This window comes from Panthera leo, chromosome D3 (assembly GCF_018350215.1).
Source record: "Panthera leo isolate Ple1 chromosome D3, P.leo_Ple1_pat1.1, whole genome shotgun sequence".
In the NCBI taxonomy this organism is placed as follows: domain Eukaryota; kingdom Metazoa; phylum Chordata; class Mammalia; order Carnivora; family Felidae; genus Panthera; species Panthera leo.
The window spans coordinates 58,671,665-58,694,487 of NC_056690.1; the positions used below are offsets into that span (position 1 = coordinate 58,671,665).

General features: G+C 52.1%; 1 protein-coding gene across 14 annotated transcripts in view; it reads right to left on the minus strand.

The window, feature by feature from the left end:
- Positions 1-22,823, minus strand: part of CELF4 (CUGBP Elav-like family member 4) — a 296,796-nt gene that overhangs the window by 198,198 nt on the left and 75,775 nt on the right. For all 14 annotated transcript variants that reach the window (XM_042909700.1, XM_042909699.1, XM_042909696.1 and 11 more), the window contains exon 2: positions 22,572-22,654. In XM_042909700.1, the coding sequence (XP_042765634.1) occupies positions 22,572-22,654 (83 nt within the window). The remainder of the gene's footprint in view (positions 1-22,571; positions 22,655-22,823) is intronic.

Consider the following 22,823-nt stretch of genomic DNA (forward strand, 5'->3'; position numbering starts at 1 on the left):
GCTGCATTCCCCAGAGCTCCCACCCCAGAGCCCAGCAGAGGTGGGAGGTGATCTCAGCATTGCGCTTCCATCCCCAAACACATTCTCTGGCATTGCCTGGAGGTCTCAGGAAGGAAAAAGGAGAAGCGAGGTTGGGTTGCTGATCTCCCGGGGGTGTCCAATGGTCCCCAGGGGGCAGTTTGTCCCACAGCCTTCAGGGTGGAAATCTAGGGTTCCCACTGCTGGCCTGGGTGCCACCTCTCCTCGTCCCACCTTCCTCTGTGCTCCCCTAGAGGCCTTCCTGTCTGGCTGGCCATTCTCAAGCCCTGCAGGCATCATCTGACTTCCCTGCTAATCCCTCCCCTGCGGACTTGCCCTGAGATTTCCAAACTGCCAGCCTTGCGGGCTCCTGGCCACCAGAGATTGCAGTCGACAGTGAGCCTGTCAGCGTCCATGCACCGACGCTGTGGCAGGTGCTGACATCCACGCTTCTATGTTGAGGTAGGAGCTGGGGCTCCCACGTTTGCTGGGAGACAGGAGTGGATTGCTGGGAGGTGCTCCCGGGCCGTTGAGGAAAAGGGGAAAAGGCAGCGTTCGTGAATAGATGGCCCAACGTGACTTATCTTTGACAGCATGGGTGCTCAGTGCCTAAGAACCAAGTCAAATGCTTCAGTTCTTTGCAGAGCATTTCCTGGAGCCCAGCTTGCACTCTGGGGGACAACTTGAGAAGACCCAGCCCTGGTCCTTAGGGAGCTCCTTTTCCAGGAGGCACAATGAATGCACAGAAGTCCCCAGAGAACATCTTCGATGAGTTCAGGGCCCATGTGAGACTCAGTGGTTTTGACAGGACTGTTCACATAATTGGCGGGTGCTAATTGAAAATGCAAAGCTCCTTGTTCAGAAATTAAGAATTTCAAAATGGTGACAGCAGAGATTTCTGGGCACAGGGCTTTGTGTGACTGAGCAGGCATGGGCCCAGGAAGCTGGCCTGGCTACAGCAGGTCAGGAAGAGAGCCGTCCTTCCTCCAAGCTCTGCCTACCCCGTTCCCTCCTTGACCCTCAGACACCAGCCCTCCAGGACCAAAGTGGGATCACTCACTGGGGCTTGAGATCTTTCCTTGGAGGGAACTTCTCAGGCCAATGACCTCTCTCATTGCCCAGGGCCCCTCTCCAGACCCGGCTTTCTCAGTGCTCACCTAGGGATGAGGGCCAGTCCTAGCTCCTGCCCTGCACAGAGCCCATGCCCACTGGGCACTCCTGGGAACCTAGCACTTTTTAATCTTTGTGGGCAGTTTTCCACTCTGTCCCCACCCCAACTGAGTGTGACATTTTGCAGTCAGATTCCTACTACAGGACCATCCAGGGTTGCTAATGAGGCCTCCCCCTGGTTTATGGTAATGGTGCCTCCTGTCTTCTCCTTCACAAGGATCACATCACACCTGGCCATCCCCAGATCTCCAGGCCCCTCCTCTTGACCCCAAACTCAGGTTACCCTCCCCGATAGGCCCCCAGCCCTGTGGCATATTTACAGAAATGCCACTCAGCAGAACAACCCAAATCAAATGAACGTTAACGGGAAAGCTGCTAGCTTCCAAATTAGCGGTGCATAATTAGTTTCATGCATAAACCTCTCGAAAGCACCGGGCGCAGGCTGGTGAGAGAGACAATTAGTTTTTGCGAGGATGAAGAGGAAGAGCAGAGAAGGAGTGGGAGAAAGCGGGGAGGGCGTGGTGGGGGGTGTTGAATGCAATACAGGTTGCATTTGTACAGCAAGACCTATAGCCTGCCTGAGTGCAAATCCTTTTTGGTGCCTCCAGGCCTCCAGCTGGAGGTTCTCAGGGAGGTCGTCAAGGCCCAGCCCGCCTCTCCCAGAACTGTTCTGGCTCCAGGATGCACTCAGAATGACCTTTCCAGGCCCCTGGCTGGGTCTCATGAAGAGACACTCTCCCTTGGGGGAGATGTACAATCTTTGTCCACGTCTGCCACACCACACAGGACTCTGCCTGGAATGCGAAAGGGCACTCTGGCTGGTCCAGTGTCCGGGTGTGGAGGTGTGGAGGTGTGGAGGTGTGGTTTGCCGCTGGGCTGGCTGAAAGTCCCAGCCCATTGTGAATTTCACAGCTCCCAGTACTTCCTGATCCCAGCAGCCCCTGGAGGGGGGGCATCTCACAGATAGGGCGTATCAAGTCCCCCTTGCAGCTTGCCCTGGCTACAGTGTCATCTCCAGACTTGGAAACCCAGCCTGCTCAGCCCATTCCACACCAGTGCCCTGCCCAGAGGAGGACCCTGGCCTCATGTCCTCAGATATACTCCCAGGATAACTCCCCACTTGGCATGCATTCCCAGTGGGTACAAAGGTCCCCGTGGACTCTCCTGTCCCCCAAGACTCCTCCAGCCACTCAGTCTAGGCCCCGCTATGCACACTTCCATCTCTGACCCCACACAGCTAAGGGCCTACACCTTCCTCCAGTAGATTTGTGGACATTCCCTGTCCTCAGCCATGGCTAGTTCTCAGAACTCGGGCCTCGACCTTCTCCCTCTGCCTTCCCCATCGCTGCTTCCCCAGGCCCAAGAAGCTGGGGATGGGTGGCAATCTCTCACTGACTCATCCCTGAGACAGGAGGGCAGACAGGGTGGCTCAGGCATGATGATGAGTGGGGAGGGGTCAGCTCTGAGGCAGGCTATGGATTTTTGCTCTCTTCCCTCCCCCCTTGGAAGGATGGTAGCACCAACCTCGCATCCTTGGAAGATTCTCCACCTCCTGCCCCCATCCTGACCAGCCTATGAAAGATCGAGGGGCACAGAGCAGGACAATGCCTTTCCCTGTGGCCCTGGGCAGGTCTCTCAGCCTCCACGGGCCTCAACTCGTTTCCATACGTATCAATTAGACATAATAATACCTGCCTTCCCTTCCTTAAGGATTTGTGAGAATCAATGGCAGCAGAAAGTTAAAGGTTTTCTATCAATGCAGGCATGCTTCCCACTCAGGTGCTATGACTGAGGACGCTAATGCTCGCCTTGGTAGAGAACCCAGCCAAGAGCTTGGGATGGCCAGTGTCTCTCAGGCTGGGGTTCTGCTGGGTCTCTAGGCCTAGCTATGGGGTGATGCTGAGGCCTGTCCAAGGAGAGCTCTTTACATGGAGGCATGCAGTCTTTATTGCTTATTATATATTATTTATTTAGTCTTAATTTATAATTGCATGATTGCCAGAGGATCTTAGTGCCATAGGGACAGAAATGTGCTGCCCAGTCCTCAATAAAGAATGCTTTTCCTGCCATAAATAAACAGAATATCCAATCAAGTACCCATCAAACTGCCTGGCCCTGGCACAAACAGAATGCCACTAATGAGACACAACACGCATTAGCTTAATGCTCTACCAGGGAGAATGAGCTGGCCTCTGACTGCCAGGCTGGGCCATAGTGATGGACCGGAATGGGCGGGCCTCCACATGGGCACCGGGGGAGGGCTCCTGCTGCAGGCACCCCAGTGCCAACCAGGCACTCCCAAGGAACTGGTGCTCTTCTCAGAGGGGTCATTGCTGCTTATCCCCTCTGCTTTAAGACAGTGGGGATTGACTGTGTACCCCTGTGTGCCAGCCCAGTCTAGGGTTGGGTGCTGTGAGCACCATCGGGGTTGTCTTGTGTCTGTTTCGGGAGATACAATACATGAATACAATGTGGGTTAGTTAGATCACTACGTGAAATGATGTGGCCTTTCCCGCAAGGGCCATGGAAGGTTGTTGGTGTGGGTGGAGTAGTCAGGGAAGGTTGTTTGGAGGAAGAATATGTGAGCTCCTCTGAGGACATGCAAAAAAATGGGGGGAGGTGCATTCAGATGAGAGCCACAAAAATGGGCAAAGTCACGGAAGGAAGGAAGTGCACAGTATGCTGGTGGCAGAGATGGGCACTCGGGGGCTGGGGCAGACGCAGATGTTGGGAAGGGCGGGAAGATTTGGATTGTCAAGGCCTGGGGTAGGAATCTGGGCTTTGTTGGGCAGCACCAGGACATCGCGAAGGTCCTGGAATTTTGTTTTGTTTTGTTTTTTGTTTTGTTTAACGTTTATTTACTTTTGAGACAGAGAGAGACAGAGCATGAATGGGGGAGAGTCAGAGAGAGAGAGGGAGACACAGAATCTGAAACACGCTCCAGGCTCTGAGCTGTCAGCACAGAGCCCGACGTGGGGCTTGAATTCATGAACCGCGAGATCATGACCTGAGCCAAAGTCGGACGCTTAACCGACTGAGCCACCCAGGCACCCGAAGGTCGTGGAATTTTGGAAAGATCAGTGTGCCAGAGTTGAAACCACGGTAGACCAAGTTACACCAGGTTCCTTCCTCAGCGATCTCTCTGCCATCCCCCCCTTCCCAGGCTGGCTGGGAGTAAGCTCCAGGAGGGGCCCCCACAGCTCGCTCTTGCTCTCTGTCTGCTCTTTATCACTGTCAGCTGCTTAAAGCCAAGCCTGAGACGGCCGCCCTCCCCAGCAGAGCTGAGCTCCCCAAAGAGAAGATGAATGTCTGCAGGCTGCAGAGCTGAGATGTTCTGGAGGAAGTGGAAGAGGAGGAAGAAGGAATAAACACCCGTCACATTAATAAGAGTTTGGAAGAAGCTAGGGGCTGAAGCCAGGAGTCTCCAGATGGTGTTTAGTGAAACGACAGTTTGATGCTTAAGAGGAAAAATGGAACCATGGTATGCTGGGAGCATTGATCTTCATGGGGAGGGGGGGAGGAAAAGGGTGTGGGCACATGGAGCTGGGCGTAAGCCTGACCAGATCCCATTCCAGGCCCAGCAGTGAGGGTAAAATCTTTCCAGGATCTCCACTGAGGGGTTCCATAAAGTGGCTCTGGTCCTAAGGATTCAGGTACACACCCCCTCACACATTCCGGTGTTCTCACTCACCATTGAGAACTTAGCAGGCCAATCCTTGTGCCAACGCTGGACTCACAGGGATGAGTGGGACCCAGCTCCTGCCCTCCAAGAGTATAGAGTCTGGGGAAGGAACTGGACAAGAGAATGTTTAAACTTTGGAAACGGAGGTAGGAACAGGAACTTCTGAGAATACAGGAGGAAGCCTCTTCCCCAGCTTCATCCAGATTGGGGAAGGTTTCCTGGAGAAGGTGATATCTAGGTTGAGTTTGGAACGATGACCAAGGATTGGCCTGGCAAAGACTTTGGGATACAGCAGGAGGCCAGGCAAAGGTAAATGACAGAGCAAAGCACGGAGTGTGAAGCTGCGAGGGAAGCGGGGGACTCAGGAGCACTGGGGTAGTCCTACATCCTAGTGCTAGGCAGGGTAGTCGAGAGGAGCTGGGCTGGGCTAACAGTCAGGGAAGGGTGGAGGAGGGTTTGGATGTCATTTGGCAGTGGAGGAGAGTCACCAGGAGTGTGGATGTATGAATCACCCCATCCCGTTCCCTTGTCCACATATGGTCTCATCAGGGGTGGTCAGAAAGCTTCTCCGGGCTCGCTTGCCACCCTACCTAAAATTCCACCCTCAGAGCGCTCTTCATTTGAGTTAAATAGAGCACGCTTTTAGCATCCACCTTTGATAGTGCTAGTACTTTCTCTGCTCTCTCCTGGGGGGCGAGAGAAGCAGTGAGGCCCTGGTGCTGGGGAGAGGCCGTCTTGCCAATCGGAGGAAGCTCCACTGGGGGAACTTTGGGCAGAGCCGGGTGGGCAGCAGCCCTGTTTGGTAGCACTGGGGAGCCACGGCTCTGGGACCCCCGGTCTGGCAGAGTCCTGGCCACCGCGGCCAGGCTGGAGCCGGGGGCAGAAGGGCTGGCGCTGCGTGGGGGCCGTGGTGGGCAGGCCAGGGAGGGGAGGGGGGAGACGAGGGAGAGGGCGAGGCAAGGAGAGTCAAGGAGGAGTTCCAGGCTCCTGAATCCATTCTGTTTCGATTTCCCCCCAAGTCACACAGCTGCCAGGGTTCAGACAGATGCTGTGATTAGCATTTTAATGCATTTCAGAGGACCTTGTCCAAACTGCTCTGAAAATCAGAAATCAAGAGTTTATCTTCAGCTGTCCCTGTAGAGCTACGTTCTCTTTCAGTGCCAAAAGAGCCCGAGGAAGAGTGTGCGTGCACACGTACAGCTGTGTGCCCGTGTGTGGGCACGTGCATGGATGCCTGTGTACGCACAGGCATGTCTTCCTCTGTGTGCTTCCTATGTGTGTTGACATGTGCACATTCATCTGGTATGTGTACATAGCTTCGTGCACGTGTATATGCCACGAGCCCCAGTGTGTGTGCGTGGTTGAATGTTAAGCGTGTGCAGGCATCTGCATCTATGTGCACATGTACGTTTTGCACATGTGTGCTTATTCTACACGTGCCTTTGCAAGTGTGGCTTCATTCAGGATCATTCACGTGGAAGACGGAGAGCTTGATGCTGGCTGAAAACAGGTCAGTACTGAATGACTCGGGCTGTCAGGGCGTCTGGGCCTCAGGTAATGGGAAATGCATTTCAAATGCGGCTGGGGCTGCTTGGCCTGATCCCAAAGCCATGTTTCCAAACAGTACAGGCTAGCGGTGTTTTTAAGCAATGTGGAACTTCTGTAGCTAGAATCCCAGTCTCCTTGGACAGTGCTAGTATCCCAGACCCAGGCTTGAGAGGTTTCTGGAGCCCCGGATAGGGGATGGGGCAGCTTCCAGTGGGTCAGCAGAGGGTGGGATTAGGAAGCCAGGAGACCCTCACGACACATCCTGTGGGTAGCGGGCTGCCCCTCGTCCCCTCTTCCTGGTTCCCAAGGTTCTCCTCCTGCTACCCCAATCTGGCTACTCTTTGTATCTGCCAAGGCTGTCCCACATCCGGCTGGATGGCATCTGTCTTTCAAATCACTTTAGATGCAAGGTACTCCTTTTCCTTCCCTTGTCATCCTCCCTGGATATATTCCCCCTGGGATGTGCACCTCTCGGCCCCAAACACAGATTTCTAAGACTATCTTCACAGCCCAGGGGAAGGCACCTGTTCACCTCCTAAGACTGCATCAGCTTTTAGGGACCTAAGTGATATCACTGGCTCCTTTGTCTGGAGTTAACTGAAACTCCAGATCTTTAATGCCTGCCAGACCAGCTCCCCCACAGTGTCATAGCGCAGGGGTATCCACTTTTAGTCTCAGGGGGCCCCTCGGGGTTACTCTGGACTCAACCTGGATGGCACAGACAGTAACGTGAGTTGGGGGATGCATTCATTGGAAGGGGGCAGGGAAGCAGCAGACAGTTCCTTGTGAATTTGTTTAATGTAAATACATCCTCTATTTATCTTTAGCTATTAATAAATTCATGCATTATTAGAAAATCCCTCATACCAGCGGACCCGCTGCGTTAGATCGGCTCGTTTTGAGAGATTTCCTGTTGGCAGGATTCAAAGCCCACACCTGCAGCCGGCCCAGGCACACGGATTTAACTGAACGCCACAGATAATTAGATCAGTTAACCCCACAAATTAAAACAAGCACATCGTATTAGCTCAGTTTATCCTAAAAGAAAATATTAAGTTCCCCCAGATAAATCGTTTAATAAGAATAGAGGAAGACGGCACAGACTGTCTTCCCAGAACCCATGGGCAGGAGCCAGGGAGGGCTCCAGCAGCGGCTGGAGAGTCAGTCTGCCTCCATCACCTGATGGGTGCCAGACGGGGCTCCTGCCCCGTGATCTAACGGGTTGGAAGTGTTTGGGGAACCCTCAGGCAGGGTGTTAGCTGAAGCACACCAAACAACACAGCATTCCATGAGGTCTGAGAGACACGAGAGGTGTCAGTGGGACCTACCCTACTCGGCCGACCTCACAATGTAGCACAATCCCTGATGAAACCTGGAGTGGGGGGGGGGTGTTAGAGCATGTGGGTCCACCCCATCTGGGGAGGCATTCTGGAGGGGCTATGAACCCACTGCAAGATCCTTCCATCTGTGAGATGGCCCCTCCTTAAGGAGTTGGTTGCAATCTTTTAAAATTTTGAAACCAGCAAGTCAGATAAGAAAGTGACTTAGACTTTAGCAGAGAGAAGTCAGTCTTTGCAAAGTCTGTGGTGCAAAAAATTTTGGGCAGCAAATAAACAGTGTAGACAACATCGTTGTCTGCAAGAATATGTCATCTACCTAAGAGAACAACAGTGTTTGCGAGGGGCCTACTGGTACTCACTGTCACACCATCCCTGGGCTAATTACACACACTTTGTGTCTGTTCATTAAAGCAGGCTTGGCAGGACATGCACTTGGAGGCACTGTTGGATTGTCCACTCAAAGGTAATAAAACTGCACTGAGCACACCCCATGATATGGAAGCTAATGGAAATGGGTGTCCTCCACAGCTCTTCCAAAGCAAGACGCATTTACCAGATTTCTCAGTCATGGGGCCTCTTTGAGATAAAGGCTGTGTTGCAAGCGGAAAAGGACCCAAATGTGGCATCTCAGCAGTGTGCCCAATGTCCACGAACCTTCACAGGCTATGTGCCCTCTTTGAGCTTTTGTGTCTCCCTTGCAGAATGGGGGCATGGAGCAGGTGATGCTAAGGCATCACTCTCATCACCCGAAGTTCTTGGGCCTCGGGAGGAAAATGTAACGGCCGAGAAGAGTCCCATTCATGGATGAAATGCCACTAGCCCAAGTCAAAGTTTCCCGACAGTGCTCGATAGACAGCGGAGGTGCCCAGCGTTCCAAGAGCTGGAGGAGGACTGAAATTGCTCAGGGAGCATTTGCAGCAGAAGGATTCCCAGGCTGCTCCCTGACTTCACTCCTGCATGCGCGCGCATGTGCACGCACCCGGGGAGGGGGGCGGTTTGAACCTCATTCTTTGCATTTGTTACAAATCTGAATATCTCAGAAACTTTGAGGTGCAGTTAGGTGGTGTAGGAGCCTCTCCAGAACTCTCTTCCAGGTGGGAACCGTCCTCCAAGCAGTGGTGGGGGTGGGGGAAGAATGCCAGGTTCCTCTCCCCAGCTTCAGCATCCTAGAGAGAGCCCAACTTCCCCTAAGCCTTCCTCCAGCAGATCTTCCGAGCACCACGTAGTCTCTGCCAGCTAGTGCCCCAGGTGTGCTGGCTCTGCCCCCAGAGGCTGCCTGGCGAAGGGAGACTCTGAAAGGCTGTCTGCACTCTGCCGGGCTCCATTCCTGATGCCACTCTCCCACTTCTGGCCTCTCACTGGACAGGCACGGGCCGTTTACCCCTACAGACCACCCTGCCCATCATGGTGAATCTGTCACTCTCCTACTCAGGAAGCTTTAATGACTCCCGATACCCAAAGAAAAGAGACCAAGTTGCTCAGTGGGATGTTTCCCAGGCCTTTCCCACTCGAGCCCCAAACCTCCTCTGATTTTTGGCACTCCCCACCCCCGCTTCTGAGTACCCTGAGCTCCAGCATACAGCCTCACTCCCTCCCTTCTTCCTTTGTGCTTGCTCTGGCCTCAATGGAATGCTGTCTCCAACCCACCTCCAGGTGCCCAAATCCTGCCCACACTCCCAAGGCTGCACGCACCGCCCCCGCCCCCCCCCCCCCCCGTGCCCAGCATGGGCTCAAGGAGGGCACTCAGTAAACGCCACCTCGCAAGGCTCCCAGACTCCTCGGAGCTCTACATTTCAGTCCAAAGTCACAATCCATTGTCCTCTAATTGCTTGGTGTGTACATCTTTTCTCCTCTGCAGGAGGGAAAGCCCCAAGGGGCAGCAGGGTCCGTGGCCTCTCCTCACTTCCACCTGCCACGCAGCACCTAGCACCGGGCTGTGCTCCTGGTGGGTGCTCAGGAAACACTTATGAATTGAATTAAAAACCTTCTCTCAGGCCCTGAGCAGTCCCAGCTGTCGGATGCCAGCTGTCAGGGCTGCTGGGAGAGGCCAAATGCATATTCATTTCAGATCCCTGGGTCGCCCTGCCTTGAAGGGCCTCCTGGACCATGTGGAACCACGTGGGTGCCGGGGCGTGATCTGCTTCTGCTCTTACTGGCTAGGGTTTTAAATCTTCCGGGCTTCCCTCCCCCAGCTTCCAGGGGCGCTGCCCTTTTTTGGGGTGTGGCTCCGTGAACGGGAAGTAGCGAGGGAAGTATGTAGGTCTCGTGCGGATTGTGCGAACTGATAGGACAAGCTTAGCTCACACCTCTCACAAGGGCACGAAGCAGTGATCCTGAGTCATTCTCTTCAAGCACAGCCAGGCCTTGGCAGGGAGACAACCAGAAGCCTCCAGGGACGTTTCTGCTACTCCCACCCTTGGCTTCTATTCTTTGGGGTCTGTCGGTCTCCCCACGGGGCCAGCCCTGGGCTAGTCTACGCAGCTGGCGCACTTGCTGCCATGCATCCCGGGTCCGCGGTCCACCAGACCAGGGCAGACGGCGCCAGGGGTGGGGATGGATCGGAAGGGGCCAAGCAGGGAGGCACATTCCTCTGGAGGGGAGAGAGAACGGCTACAGCAACAGCAACGGCAGTGGAGAGACCATCACACGTGTCTGAGGAGTATACAGGGCGCTCAGTGCTTCGCAGGCATCAACTCACACTTTGCACAAACAGCCCCAGGATAGAGGCCCTACTGAAATCCCAGGGTTGAGATGAAACACAGAGAAGTGAAACGATTTGCCCAGGTTCACACAGCTGACTGGGAGAGCTGGGGTGGCCGAAAGTGGGGCCTGAGCCTGCCCAGGGGCATGCTGGGCTCTAAATCCTGGAAGTCTTCAGAGAAAGGAGAGAGTGGGAGGGCAGAGTCATCATGAGGACGTCCTCCGAGATTGAGGCTGGGGAATGCAGGCAGGACAGTGGGGTTTGGCCAGGGCTTCAGACTGGGGCTGGAGCTGGGGGCCCGTGATGGAGAAACAAGTAAAACAGGGATAAAATCACGGGATCCGGGCTCACCTAGAAGTGATGTGGTCCAACATAGGAACTGCCTGCATTGCCCTTACCCCCAGGCAACTCAGACTCTGCTTGAACACTTCTGTGGCCAGAGGCTCACTACCTTTTGAGATGGCCCCTGCCACTGGGGAACCGGAAGGGTCTGGGGGCCTTCCTCAAGCTGCTGGAAGAGGCCACAGGGGAGCACAGGCCAGGCCTGGGGCCATCTCTGACCTTTTTTTTTCCTTCCCAGCTCAGTCCAGGGGGGCTGAAGGCAATCAAGAGGGTAAATTCTCATTTCTCAGGCAGGCTTTGCCCTGGGCACACGGCCTCACTCCACACCCCCTTACAATAGGCCAGAAGTGCCATGCTTCAGTTTCTGAAAAATAAAGCTGTCACCATTGTTGCTGGCCCTGAAAACTGGCTGGGCCACTTTCAGATGGTGTGTACCCACTGCTGCAGTGGACAAAGGAGTGAGGGTGGGGAAATGGCCACAGAATGCCTATGATGTGGGGACAGCTGTCTGTAGGCACAGTGGCCTTTGATTCCTTAGTATTTAAGCCACATACAGAGGCACAGAAGGATACAAGTTCAAGGGAGATACAGACGATAAAAATAAGGGGCTGAAATCTTCATCTCCCACTACGAAACCCATGGAATTAGAAACCATGTCAGTAGTTGAATAAACGTGCTGAGTTAGCAGTGCCATGTTGAAGAAACATCTCTGGAACGCACTGCGAAACTCCTCTTTCTGACTCAGCCGCCTCATAGAAGCAAACCCTGCTTATGTGTGGGGTGGGGCTGCTGCTTTGGCCCAGTTTCCTCTTCTGTAACCCCTACCCATCTCGGTGAGGGTGGTGGGGCAGACTCTAATGGCTCCTACCCATCACCTATCCCCCCTTCCCCTTCAGGAACCAAAGTACAGGGTTTTTTTGTCTGTTTTGTTTGTTTGTTTCATGGCAGATATGAAACCCCCTTTCCCAGCTGGCCTTGCAGCTATGGTGATCACATGACACAGTTCTGGCCAATGAGACATACACAGAAGTCTACTGGGGAGGGGCCTCTGGGAAACCTTTGGCATTTTTGATAAAAGGACAGACACAGCTGGACTTACTCTGCGTGACTGTGGATGTGATGCATAGAGCTGGGGCAGCCATTTTATAACCATGAGGGAAGAGAATCTTGACATTGTTATGCTGCCAAACCCCAGACTCTGTGATGTGCAAAACAAGCACAAAGCTCCATTTGCTGAAGTCACTGCATCCAAATGTAGTTCTGATAGGGTAGTCACTGCAACTGAGGTTCAGAGAGGTTTAGTGGTTTCTTAAGGCACGACGTAAGGATTGAGGCAGAACAAAGCTGGAATCTGATACTGCTTTCCATGTAAAGGCAATGCTTTCCAATCTAAAGGCAGATCTAAGATGTGGTGACACCTATAGGGCCACCGCCCTGCCTCATGTGGCCCCCTGGGGCTCTAGCACTGATGCCAGAATCTTCTGTGGGGGCAGCCTGATCTCGGCCCTAGGTGATAGGGACTGAGGAAGACAACACTATTCCTGCCCTTGCGAAGCTCTGACACACATCTGGTGCCACAGGATTCAGTGCAAGGAGCACGGGCCTTGCAACCAGACCTCTCCCTGGCCACGTGATCCCAGGTAAGCCCCTTTACCTCAGTGGCCTCTTCCATAAGACAGTGCTTACAGGAGAGCATCTGTGCAATGCCTCCTTGACAAATAAACGAGATACTACTTGTGATGTGTCTGGCACATAGTGAGTACTCCATGAGTGGTAGTTGTCATCAAGGCTGCAGAGACAGGCTTCTGTTATCTTCTATCCTATTCAAGAGTACGGAGTCAGGAGCAAATGCAGGCAGTGTCCTGCCCATAGCCCCTTGCTCTCTTCACTGCAGTGACAGCGGCCGAACTTCCAACTGCCAGTGCCCGCACCTGGTGTCTGAGGGCTTTCTTAGACCGTGGAGCCCGCTTTGCCCACTCATGTGGCAAGCCAGGAGAGCTGGGGAATTAATGATCCTTGCTCACATTCTCAACCAAAGACTGGTGGGAGTTGGTGTATAAACACCCAGTTCCTTCACCCCAAGGGTGGATGACCCCGGGGAGTGTGATCCACACTGGGGCTAGAGTCCCCAGTGGAACTAAGGGCCACTCACAGCGGAAGCTGGTCTGCCTGATAACACACCTTTTATTGATTTCTTTTCCTCCTGTCATACTTCCTCACTTTCTATTCATGTTTCCTGGGGTCACTATCTACAGAAACTACTTGCATTCAAATGCTTGTGTAGACTCTGCTTCTGGGAGTACTCAGAATAAGGCATTATCTTTCAGAGCCTAAAGTTAAGCCAGTGGCCATCAATTTTTTTGTGCACATGAATCTTCTAGAGAGCTTGTTAAAATGCAGTGGGGTACAGTCTGTGTGATGTGACACTGTCTGGGGTGGGGCCCAGACTGCATTTCTTTTGTTTGTTTGATTGATTTTTGAGAGAGAAAGTGTGAGCAGGGAATTGGGGGGGGGGGGCGAACAAAGGATCCAAAGCTGGCCCTGTAGTGACAGCAGAGAGCCCGACACAAGGGCTTGAACCCACGAGGTGCAAGATCACCACCTGAGCCAAAGTTGGACACTCAACCGAGCCACACAGGCACCCCCAGGACTACATTTCTAACAAGCACACTAATAATGCTGATGCGCTGAGTTTAGTGCATCAACCCTGCTCAGACACGGAGGAGACCAATGTAGCTTAGAGCAGCCTGGGAGAGCTTGCTGGAGGAAGTTAGGGGCTTACTGCTATGTCTTGAAGCCCATGAGAGGACTGTAGTGGGTGAGCAGCCGGAGGCAGGCTTTTCCAGGAAGGAGGAAAACTGGGCATTGTTGCGGCCTGAAGCCATGCCCGGATGGAAGCAGGATGTCAGAGTGACTCATCTGCCTGGAGCTGACTGGGGCCTGCAGGCTATACAGGCTGGAGGTCTGGAAGACCAGCAGGTGGGAGAAAGGTCTGCTCCGTTCTCCAGCCACATTCTCTGCATTCTCATCCCTAACTCGGAAGGAAAATTCAGACTCCTGGCTCCCCAGAATCTTCCCACCTTACTACCTTTCCAATCTCCTCTCCCTTACACACACCTGGATCCTATCTCCCCTCCATGGAGCCCTTTCTGGTCATTCCAGGTCACGGTCATCTTGCTTTTCTGAAATGTAACAGGAAGTAGGGTCCAAATTGCACATCCGACCATTTTATATTTTTATTGTCCTTTGACTATTTCATGTATGAATTAGGAGTCACCAGATTTTACTGTAGCAATGTATTGACCCTGAGGTCATTCACACTCACTTCATTGTTTTGTCATTCATAATAATCCTTGGATTATTTACAGCAATCCACAGCATATGAAGGTCTTACACGTAAGATTTTCATTATAGAATTAAGAGGTCCAGAAAGGTCAGGTGGCTTGTCCCAAGTCATCCAGCTGGTCGGTGTCCTCACTACAGGTTGTAAGTGCTGTAAGTGGGTGGAGTGGTGCCTTTGGCATCATTCTGCCTCTTCTGTGCTGAACACAGCGTTGGGCACACCAGGCCCACTTGCTTTGTGCCCACTCAGCCACCAGGGGAGGAAGCTACTTGCCTAGTGCCCCCTGGTGGTCTAATTGAGAAGACCACAGCCGCCTTTGATCAAAACACGAACTGAATCACAATAAACTGGGACCTTGGGAGACCTCATCCCCCTGAACTTGAGCCCTTTTCGCTTTACAGCAAGTATTTTCATGAATAATTGAAGAATAAGGAACCACACTGCTTCCTGCCATCATCACCCAGCGTTGCCCATCTTTGCTAGGACAAGGCAGCCCACCAATTGGGAATGACTCCCTATGGGAGTTAAGAGTCACTTGGTTGAAACATGGGGACACCTTCCCACCTAGGCCAGTGTGGGCAGGGACAGAGAAGAGGAGAGTGGGCAGTTTAGGAGAGGCAAAGGCCCAGGCAGGAGGAAGACTCAGATTTCTCTGTGGGAAGGGGAAAGAAGTCTCTGGATGGAAGCAAGGGAGGTGGGCTGGGCCAAGGCCTGGTGTGGAAGAGAGGAGGCAAGATAAGAGGGTGCCACGGTAGCCCCCGTCCCTATCTGGTGCTTGGTGTCTGGATTTAAGGCATTTCTGACTTCCCAATGGGAACTCTGGTGTTCCCTTCTGCATAATATACTCTTAGCCCCAGCCCTCCTGTCTGTGGCACGGTCTGAGAGGCTGAGAGGCAGCCAGATCTGTTTCCTGGCAGAATGGGGATCCTGCAAAGGGAGGAGCTGGAGAAAGAAATGATCTTTAATGCCTGGAGGTGAGCCTTGCCCTCTTCTGCTGCCCATTACTCCCTCTATGCTTTCGCCATTGGGGGGTGTGCCCCTTAAACTCTCCCACCTCTGACACTCTAAGGACCCTGGGGTTTCTCCCCCAAGTGAGGAGAGCCAGTGAAGAAGAGAGAGGAAGGCTCTGCCTCAAGGCCTAATTGTGTGTTTTCCACTCGCCCTTGGCCCTAACACAGGGCCTAGGGTCCCTTAGGGTCTCTTGACACTATTGACATTTGGGGCCAGATAATTCTTTATGGGGGGGGGCACTGTCCTGTGCATTGTAGTGTAGGATGTGTAGCAACTTTCTGGCCCCTACCTACTAGATGCCAGTAGAGTCTCCAGACAATGTCAACTGTCCCCCGAGGGGCAAAATTGCTCTCAAGTGTAGAACTGATGCTCTAAAAGGACAGATGAACAGTCGTTTTTAAGAAATATAGGAAAAGAAGATATGTGATTCATTTCCCCAAGAGAGAAAGAAAAAAATCGAGGCCAGGGTGAGATGCAGAGCAAGGTCTGGTGGGACACGCCCCCCACTCGCCTGCCACAATCCAAATTCTTTTTTTTTTTAAATTTTTTTTTTAACGTTTATTTATTTTTGAGACAGAGAGAGACAGAGCATGAATGGGGGAGGGTCAGAGAGAGGGAGACACAGAATCCGAAACAGGCTCCAGGCTCTGAGCTGTCAGCACAGAGCCCGATGCGGGGCTCGAACTCACGGACCACGAGATCATGACCTGAGCCGAAGTCGGCCGCTTAACCGACTGAGCCACCCAGGCGCCCCCACAATCCAAATTCTTTTGAAGACTTTTCCTCCCTGTCGTGGAAGAGCCAAAGAGTTGCCTATTTCTCAGCATCATGGGCTGAACTGTGTTCCCTCCAAAAAGATGCCGAAGTCCTAACCTCCACCCAGTCCCCATGAAAGTAACCTTATTTGACATAGGGTCTTTGCAGAAGTAATCAAGTTAAGATGAGGTTATATGACTGGTTTCCTTATCAGAGGGGAAATCTGGACACAGACAGACATGCCTACAGGGAAGATGATGTGACACCACAGAGGAACGCCATCCAAAAGCCAGGGAACTCCTGAGGCTCCCAGAAATGAGACATGAGGCCTGGAACAGATTCTCCCTCACAGCCCTCGGTAGGAATCAACCTTGCCAACACCTTGATCTTGGACTTCTAGCCCCAGAACTGTAAGACAATAAACTGCTGCTATTTAAGCTTCCCAGGTTGCAGCATTTTGTTACAGCAGCCCCCAAACTTACACACTCAGTAAGAAGAAAGACAGCAGGACCAGGGAGCTGGAGGCGTGCAGGGATCTGGCTTGTGACCCCACCACTCAAAGCAGAGATGCACAAAGGTGGCAGTGGCTGGGGGAGAAGATGCACGTGCTGATGGGACCCAGGCTTACCACATAGAGACAAACACCAACCCTGTGCCCAGAGGACAGACAAGTGGAAATACATCATATCTCTAAAATGAAACGCTTTGATTGCACCAATCACCAGAAGTTGTAAAACTACCCTGAAGAATTAACAGCTTCCGTACATGCTAACTACATCCATCATAAATTCGTCTTTTAGTTTCTGTTATCATATCACGGTCTCTGGGGACCCCTGTCTTGTCATCATTTGCCCTTTATAATTTATTCATCTTGTTCTTGCCTGCATCCTTTCTACTTATCATTCATCTTTACAGTTGTACATAAAATTGGATGGATCCTTCCATGGCAGGGCTGTCAGGAGGGAGATGGGCCTCATCAGGAAAGCCCCAGGAAAGCCGGTGGAGGTCCCACTAGAGCATCTGAGGATGTCAAGGTGGAGGTGGGGTGGGATGGAGGGAGAGGATGGGAGGAGGAAAGGAGAGAGCCAGGAGAGGCAAGTGAGAAGGGTAAATGAAGAAAGGGTGGAAAATGAAAGGGGAAAAGAGGAAGAGAAAAATGACCAGAAGGGAGAGAAAGGAGGAGGAACCAGGCATAAAAAGAAAAGAGAGAAAGAGAAAGAATGGGAGACAAGCTGGGACTTGGGCAAAGGAAAACGGGGAAGAGGGACAAAGATAGAGGCATCCTGAGCCAGTGGGGCCAGAAATCCAATGAAGGTTGTTTGTTTTTGTTTTTGTTTTGTTTTTTAAGTAGGCTCCATGACCAACGTGGGGCTTGAACTCATGACCCTGAGATTAAGAGTTGTGTGCTTGGGGCACCTGGGTGGCTCAGTCAGTTAAGTGTCTGAGTCTTGATTTTGGCTCAGGTAATGATCTCAGGGTTCATGAATTCAAGCCCTGCATCGGGCTTCGCTCCAACATCTCAGAGTCTGCTTGGGATTCTGTCTCCCTCTCTCTCTCTCTTCCCTCCCTCACCTGCTCTCTATCTTTCTCAAAATAAATAAAAATAAAGCTAAAAAAAGAAAAAGTGGGCTCTACTAACTGAGCTAGCCAGGTGCCTCTATTTCTTTTTTTTTTTTTTTAATTTTTCATTTTAAATCTTTCCTGGTACACTCCAAGAAGGTCACACTGAATTTCCATGGAAATGACAGGTCCCGAGTTATAGAGACCTGAGTCCGGAGATGTGATGGCAGTGATGTTGCTTATCTACTGGGCTGAATCCAGGGCTAGGGGTGGGAGACAGAGAGGAGTGTGTTGGTTTGCTTTGTATTCTTGGGCTGCCGGAGTGAGGGCATAAAAGCCAATCTTTAACTAGTGAATTGGAACTTTAATGTTTACCAAACAGATACAGCTCCCACCCTTCCCCCCTACCCCCCACCCCAGCTCCCTCTCCTCCCCTCTTCCCTGCTTGCTCCCTCTTCTGGCTGCTTCCTGGCCTCCTGCTAACTGAACCCAGTTCTCCCCCCTCAGCAGTCCTGGTGAGGAGCCCTTTCTGCTGTCAGAGGAGCAAAGTGCTGGCCACTACTGGCCTTGTCGCCTGGTTTTCCTAATGAGAATCTCTCCCCAGAGGTCTTAACATTTCTAACTTTGGAAACAGATGGGGCCTTCCTTGAAGACAATTGCCTGAAAATTCTGAAAGGCAGGGGTTGGGGGGACCAGGACTAAGCAGCAGGGGCCTATTTTAAGGAACAGAATTCTTCCAAGAGGCCTCCTGTGCACACTTAGGTCCCAGGGAGCTCTCAGAGTGGACCTCTCCAGCCCAGCTCACAGCTCCTGACCTGTCATGCATGCTTTGTCTACAGGATGTTCTCAGACCAGTGCTCTCATCTGACATAGCTGTCTTCCTCCCAACTCTCTATTCCCAACCTGCCCATATCCTGAACAAAACCCTTGAGCAACTCCTATACCCCGTGGTCATCCGGGTCCCCTCTAAAGCAACAGGTAACACTAAAAAAGAGAGATAAGTATCCTGGGTTTGGGTAGTAGACCTGGTGCTGGTCCTGGCTTGGCCATTTGTTAATTGTGTGACTTTGGACAAATTGCTTTATCTAAGCCTGGGTCTCTTAATCTAAGCCTGTAGGGGATGATCTTGATATCTTCTTCATAGGGTAGTTGTGAAGATAAAATGAGGTAATGCAGATAACATGCTTATTTCATGCCCATCAGATAATAAGTGCTTAAAAAATATTAATTGTTGTTATTGAGCAATTGTCTACCCTACCTACTTTATAATAACCCGCTGTCTTGTATTATTGATGATATTTTTGTTCGTGTGTGTGGCTTCTGTCCCTAACTTGATGGACAACTCCAAGAGGGGTAGGGATGAGTTTTTCTAATCACCGTATCTGCCAGGATGCCTAGAACAATGCCCGGCACACACGCAGGAAATATTTGTTGATGGATTGAGAAACTGCCCCATGTGGACTATACCCTACAAATAGTGGAACAAACATTGGACATGGAAGAGAGTGGGCTGGAGAGGGGCAGAAGGTCAGGAATAAGAGATCAAGAGTGTGAGGAAGAAAGGCACCTGGGCAGCTCAGTCCGTTGAGCACCCCACTCTTGAATATGGCTCAGGTCATGATCCCAGGGTGGTGGGATTGAGCCCCGAATGGGAGCATGGAGCCTGCTTAAGATTCTCTCTCTTTCTTCTCTCTCTCCCTCCCCCTCACTCTGGCCCTTTCCTCTGCTCAATCTCTCTCCCTCTTAAAAAAAAAGTATGAAGAAGAGATAGAAATGAAGAGTTTAGAAAAGTGGGATCACTTTGCCTAGATTCTGGCAGAAGATACTGTTCAAAAGGACCCTGATGACATTCTAACAAAGTCATGCTGAACTCAAAAACAGTAATCCATATGTGATACTGATCCAGGGATGACTCCATAAGTCATGCTAGGGGCTTTGGTTAGGCTGGTACACAGGGATACTGACCTCTGACTTGTAAGAACAGCCATTGAGGAATGGTTTCTGAGATTCCACTTACTCCAAGAGAAATGTCAGCTCCCCTTCTCAGTCCCCAAATGAGGACATCTTTAGCTCTGTCTCTGTTGTTTTGTTGTTGTTTTTGGTGATAGTGATGTGTGTGTGTGTGTGTGTGTGTGTGTGTGTGTGTGTGTGCGTGTGTGTGTGTGTGTGTGTGACAACAGTGGAATTGTTTTTCTTGCTGCCAACAGGCCAGCTCTGTAACTTGCTGGGAAACAGAATGGGTTGTCTGCACTATTTTCTCCCCTCTTTTTCTTTTCAGTGAGAAACTGGAGGGCTGGTTTTAATGGATTGATTTTAATGGATTTTGAAGTCTGGAAAAGTGCCCAAATTGCAGAGGTTACCAGTTTTCTAGGTTCTTTTTTCAATTTCTTTCTCCTTAATCAGACATAGAGTTCACTCACTGGGGGACCTAGTGTGGTCAAGTAAGAAGAGGTATCTTTCTGTGCTCCCTCAACCTAACGGGTGGCCATGGACACAGCCTCAATTGGTGGGAACACCCATTATTTGGGTGGGTGAGAGCATTTTGCTTGGTCCCATCCCTGTATTTGCTAGTGTTAAGCTTTCTCCAATCTCAAAGGAGAGAATCGACCAACAATAATAACACCAGTTCTGCCTTCTGGAATCCACTTTAAAGCATAACTTTATGTGGTCATTTTGTTTTTCACTTTTTTCCATGTGAGTGTGTGTGGGGACAATGTGCCCTGGGAAGTTTGAGCTTCAGTCTTATCTTTTCTCTCTGTCCCTCCTGCTGTAGGCTGTGCCTTTCCTGAGAATTGTGATGAGGTCTTTGAGGCCATGAATCTCCCTGTGAGGCCTTTGAAGAAAGGACAGGCTTTCCAGGCACTGCAAGGGGACTCTAGGCTATGTTTTAGCTCCACCGTTGGCTTCTCCTCACCCCTCCCATCTCCCAACATACATTCATGTTTCTTTTTGTCCTTTCTCCCAAACTTTACCAACTTGTCTTTGTGATTTCAGAAAAATGCCACTGGATCTCCCAGTATGAAGGATTAGCACAGATTATGGGGAACAGTGTTAATTATCGGTGGAAGGGGGGCTGGCGCGTCGCTCCAATGTGCTCCTGATTTCCCCTGGGCCTTTCTGCCTGGTAATAAGCCTGCTTTAATCTGGCAGGCCCCTTGGTGAAATCAGCACCACGGACAGTGGTATTGATTGCTTCTGAGAAACCATCACAGCTGCTCAACCAAATTACCTTTGATATGTGACCTTTAATGTAATTACTGCAACATCAAAGTATTTCTATAAATTATTAAAGAACTAATACACTCCATCATTTAGCTATTCTATTATATGTAAAATAAACAACCACAAGTTAATGTTAGAATCTGAACAATCCACACTTGCTACTGAAATTCTCCCAGTCCCCGTTCTCTCCCCCTTCAAAATCCTGAGCCTGTCCCTCCCACCTTCTCTTTCTGTTTCCCCATCTAATTCCCAGCTTTAGCCATCATGAAACTCCCTGGCAATCTCTCTCAAGCTGATGAAGAGCCTCCCAAAAACAATGTGGTATTTTCTATTCCATTTGGGTGGCTCTAAAATATCTATCACAGTCTCCCCCAAAACAAAGTACCATAAACACTTTATTAATCAGCACAAACCTTTCTCAGAAGCCTTTGATTATCTTACAATATGGCTTTATGCTTCACACATAACATGGGGCGATGTGGAGCATATTTCTGCCATCTTACAGAGGGCACCCAGAAAGTAATTACTATAATATATGTGCATGTAGCGGCGCCACTAAAAAACCAACTGGGGAATGGCCACCGTGCCAGAGCAAGGCTCCACACAAAAACCTGTGCGGTGCATGATTTCCATACATTTACATCCGCGGGTATGTTATTAAGATGACTCAGCCCCGTGCTTTGCAATCACAAGTACCAAAATACAATACAAAGGCTGTCTTAATGGAAGGAAGGCCCTCCCCTCCCCTAAATGGGTAAAAAAGGTTCTTTGATGCGAGGGAAGGCTGTCCCGACCCAGGGTTGCATTTTCAGTCTACCTGGTTAACCTTTCCCGCTGTGGGCCAGAAATGGAAAAGTGTGTTTACGTACAGGTTTGCTTGGTAAGAATGTAAACATGCATGTGTAAACACTGGTGAGCATACATACAGAATACACGTGCTCCCCTGCAGTGTCCATTGTATAAGCTTAAACACGGTATATTTGTAAATTCTTTAAATTATGTCCACAAACACTCACATCTTTCCATTTATCTTTAGATACTCGGTGAGCCGTATATCTACCCCCCCCCCCCATCTCTCTGAACCCACAGGAGAGACCGCGCAGACCCTTGACCCGAGGAACACTTCTTATTTTATGGTGATGAACTAGCCTCGATAATAGCCATGGCTGATATCACACCCAGTTAGGGGGGCCATAAATAATTCTCTTCTCCCCCGCACAGAAGCTATAAACCAGGGCCGAGGCGCGATAGTTTATCAAAGACGAGGGCTGGCTCCTTAAATAAACCGCGGTGATCTCACTTGCGGCGCCGAGCCTGGGCGCGGAGGCGCCCCCTCCCGCCCCGGCCCCCGCCCCCACCCCCGCCCCAGGAACAGCCTGAGTCCGACGTCTATCGGCGGGTGCTCAGGCGGCCCCGCTACCAGGGGCCCCGTGGGGCCGGCGGAGGCAGCTCCGGGTTCCGGGGAACCAGGGCACCCGGCGTCTCCGCCCCGACTGCCCGAGCGGGCAGTGTGCGGATCAGGGACCCGATCGGAGGCGCCGGGAGGGCCAGGGGAGGAGCCAAGCCCCAGCTCCGTGGTCGTGGCGGAGTTCGCCCCCAGCCCGGGATAACGTCGGGCCTGGACGGCGGAGTGCGGAGGCCGCCGGGCGAGCTCCGAGCCCGGCGCCCACGCGCCCTCTCCCCCGCGCGGCGCCTCGGGGCTTCTAAGGGCGCGGGGCGCGGGCCGCGGGGCGGGAGTGGGGGGAGCGCGAGCTCCCGAGCGAAAGCAGGCGCGCGCCCGGGCCCGCGATCCCCCGGCCAGCAGCGTCGCAGCCCGGCCTCCCGAAGTCGCCCCCTGTCGGCGCGTCCGTCGCTCGCGCCTCGGCAGGCGCCACTTACCCCGGGCAGGGTCTTCTGCTCGTGCAGCGCGCTCTGGGCCTTCAGCGCTGACTCACGCTCGCAGTAGGTGAGGAAAGCGCAGCCTGGGGAGGGAAGGAAGCGCCGAGAAGGGTCAGTGGGGCGCCCCCGGGCCGCCGACGCGCCCTCTCGCCCGCCCTCCAGTCTGGGCCCCTCCCCGCTCTAGGTCCCTCTCCCCACCTCTCTCTCTCTCTCTCTCTCTCTCTCTCTCTCTTTCTCTCTCTCCCTCTCTCT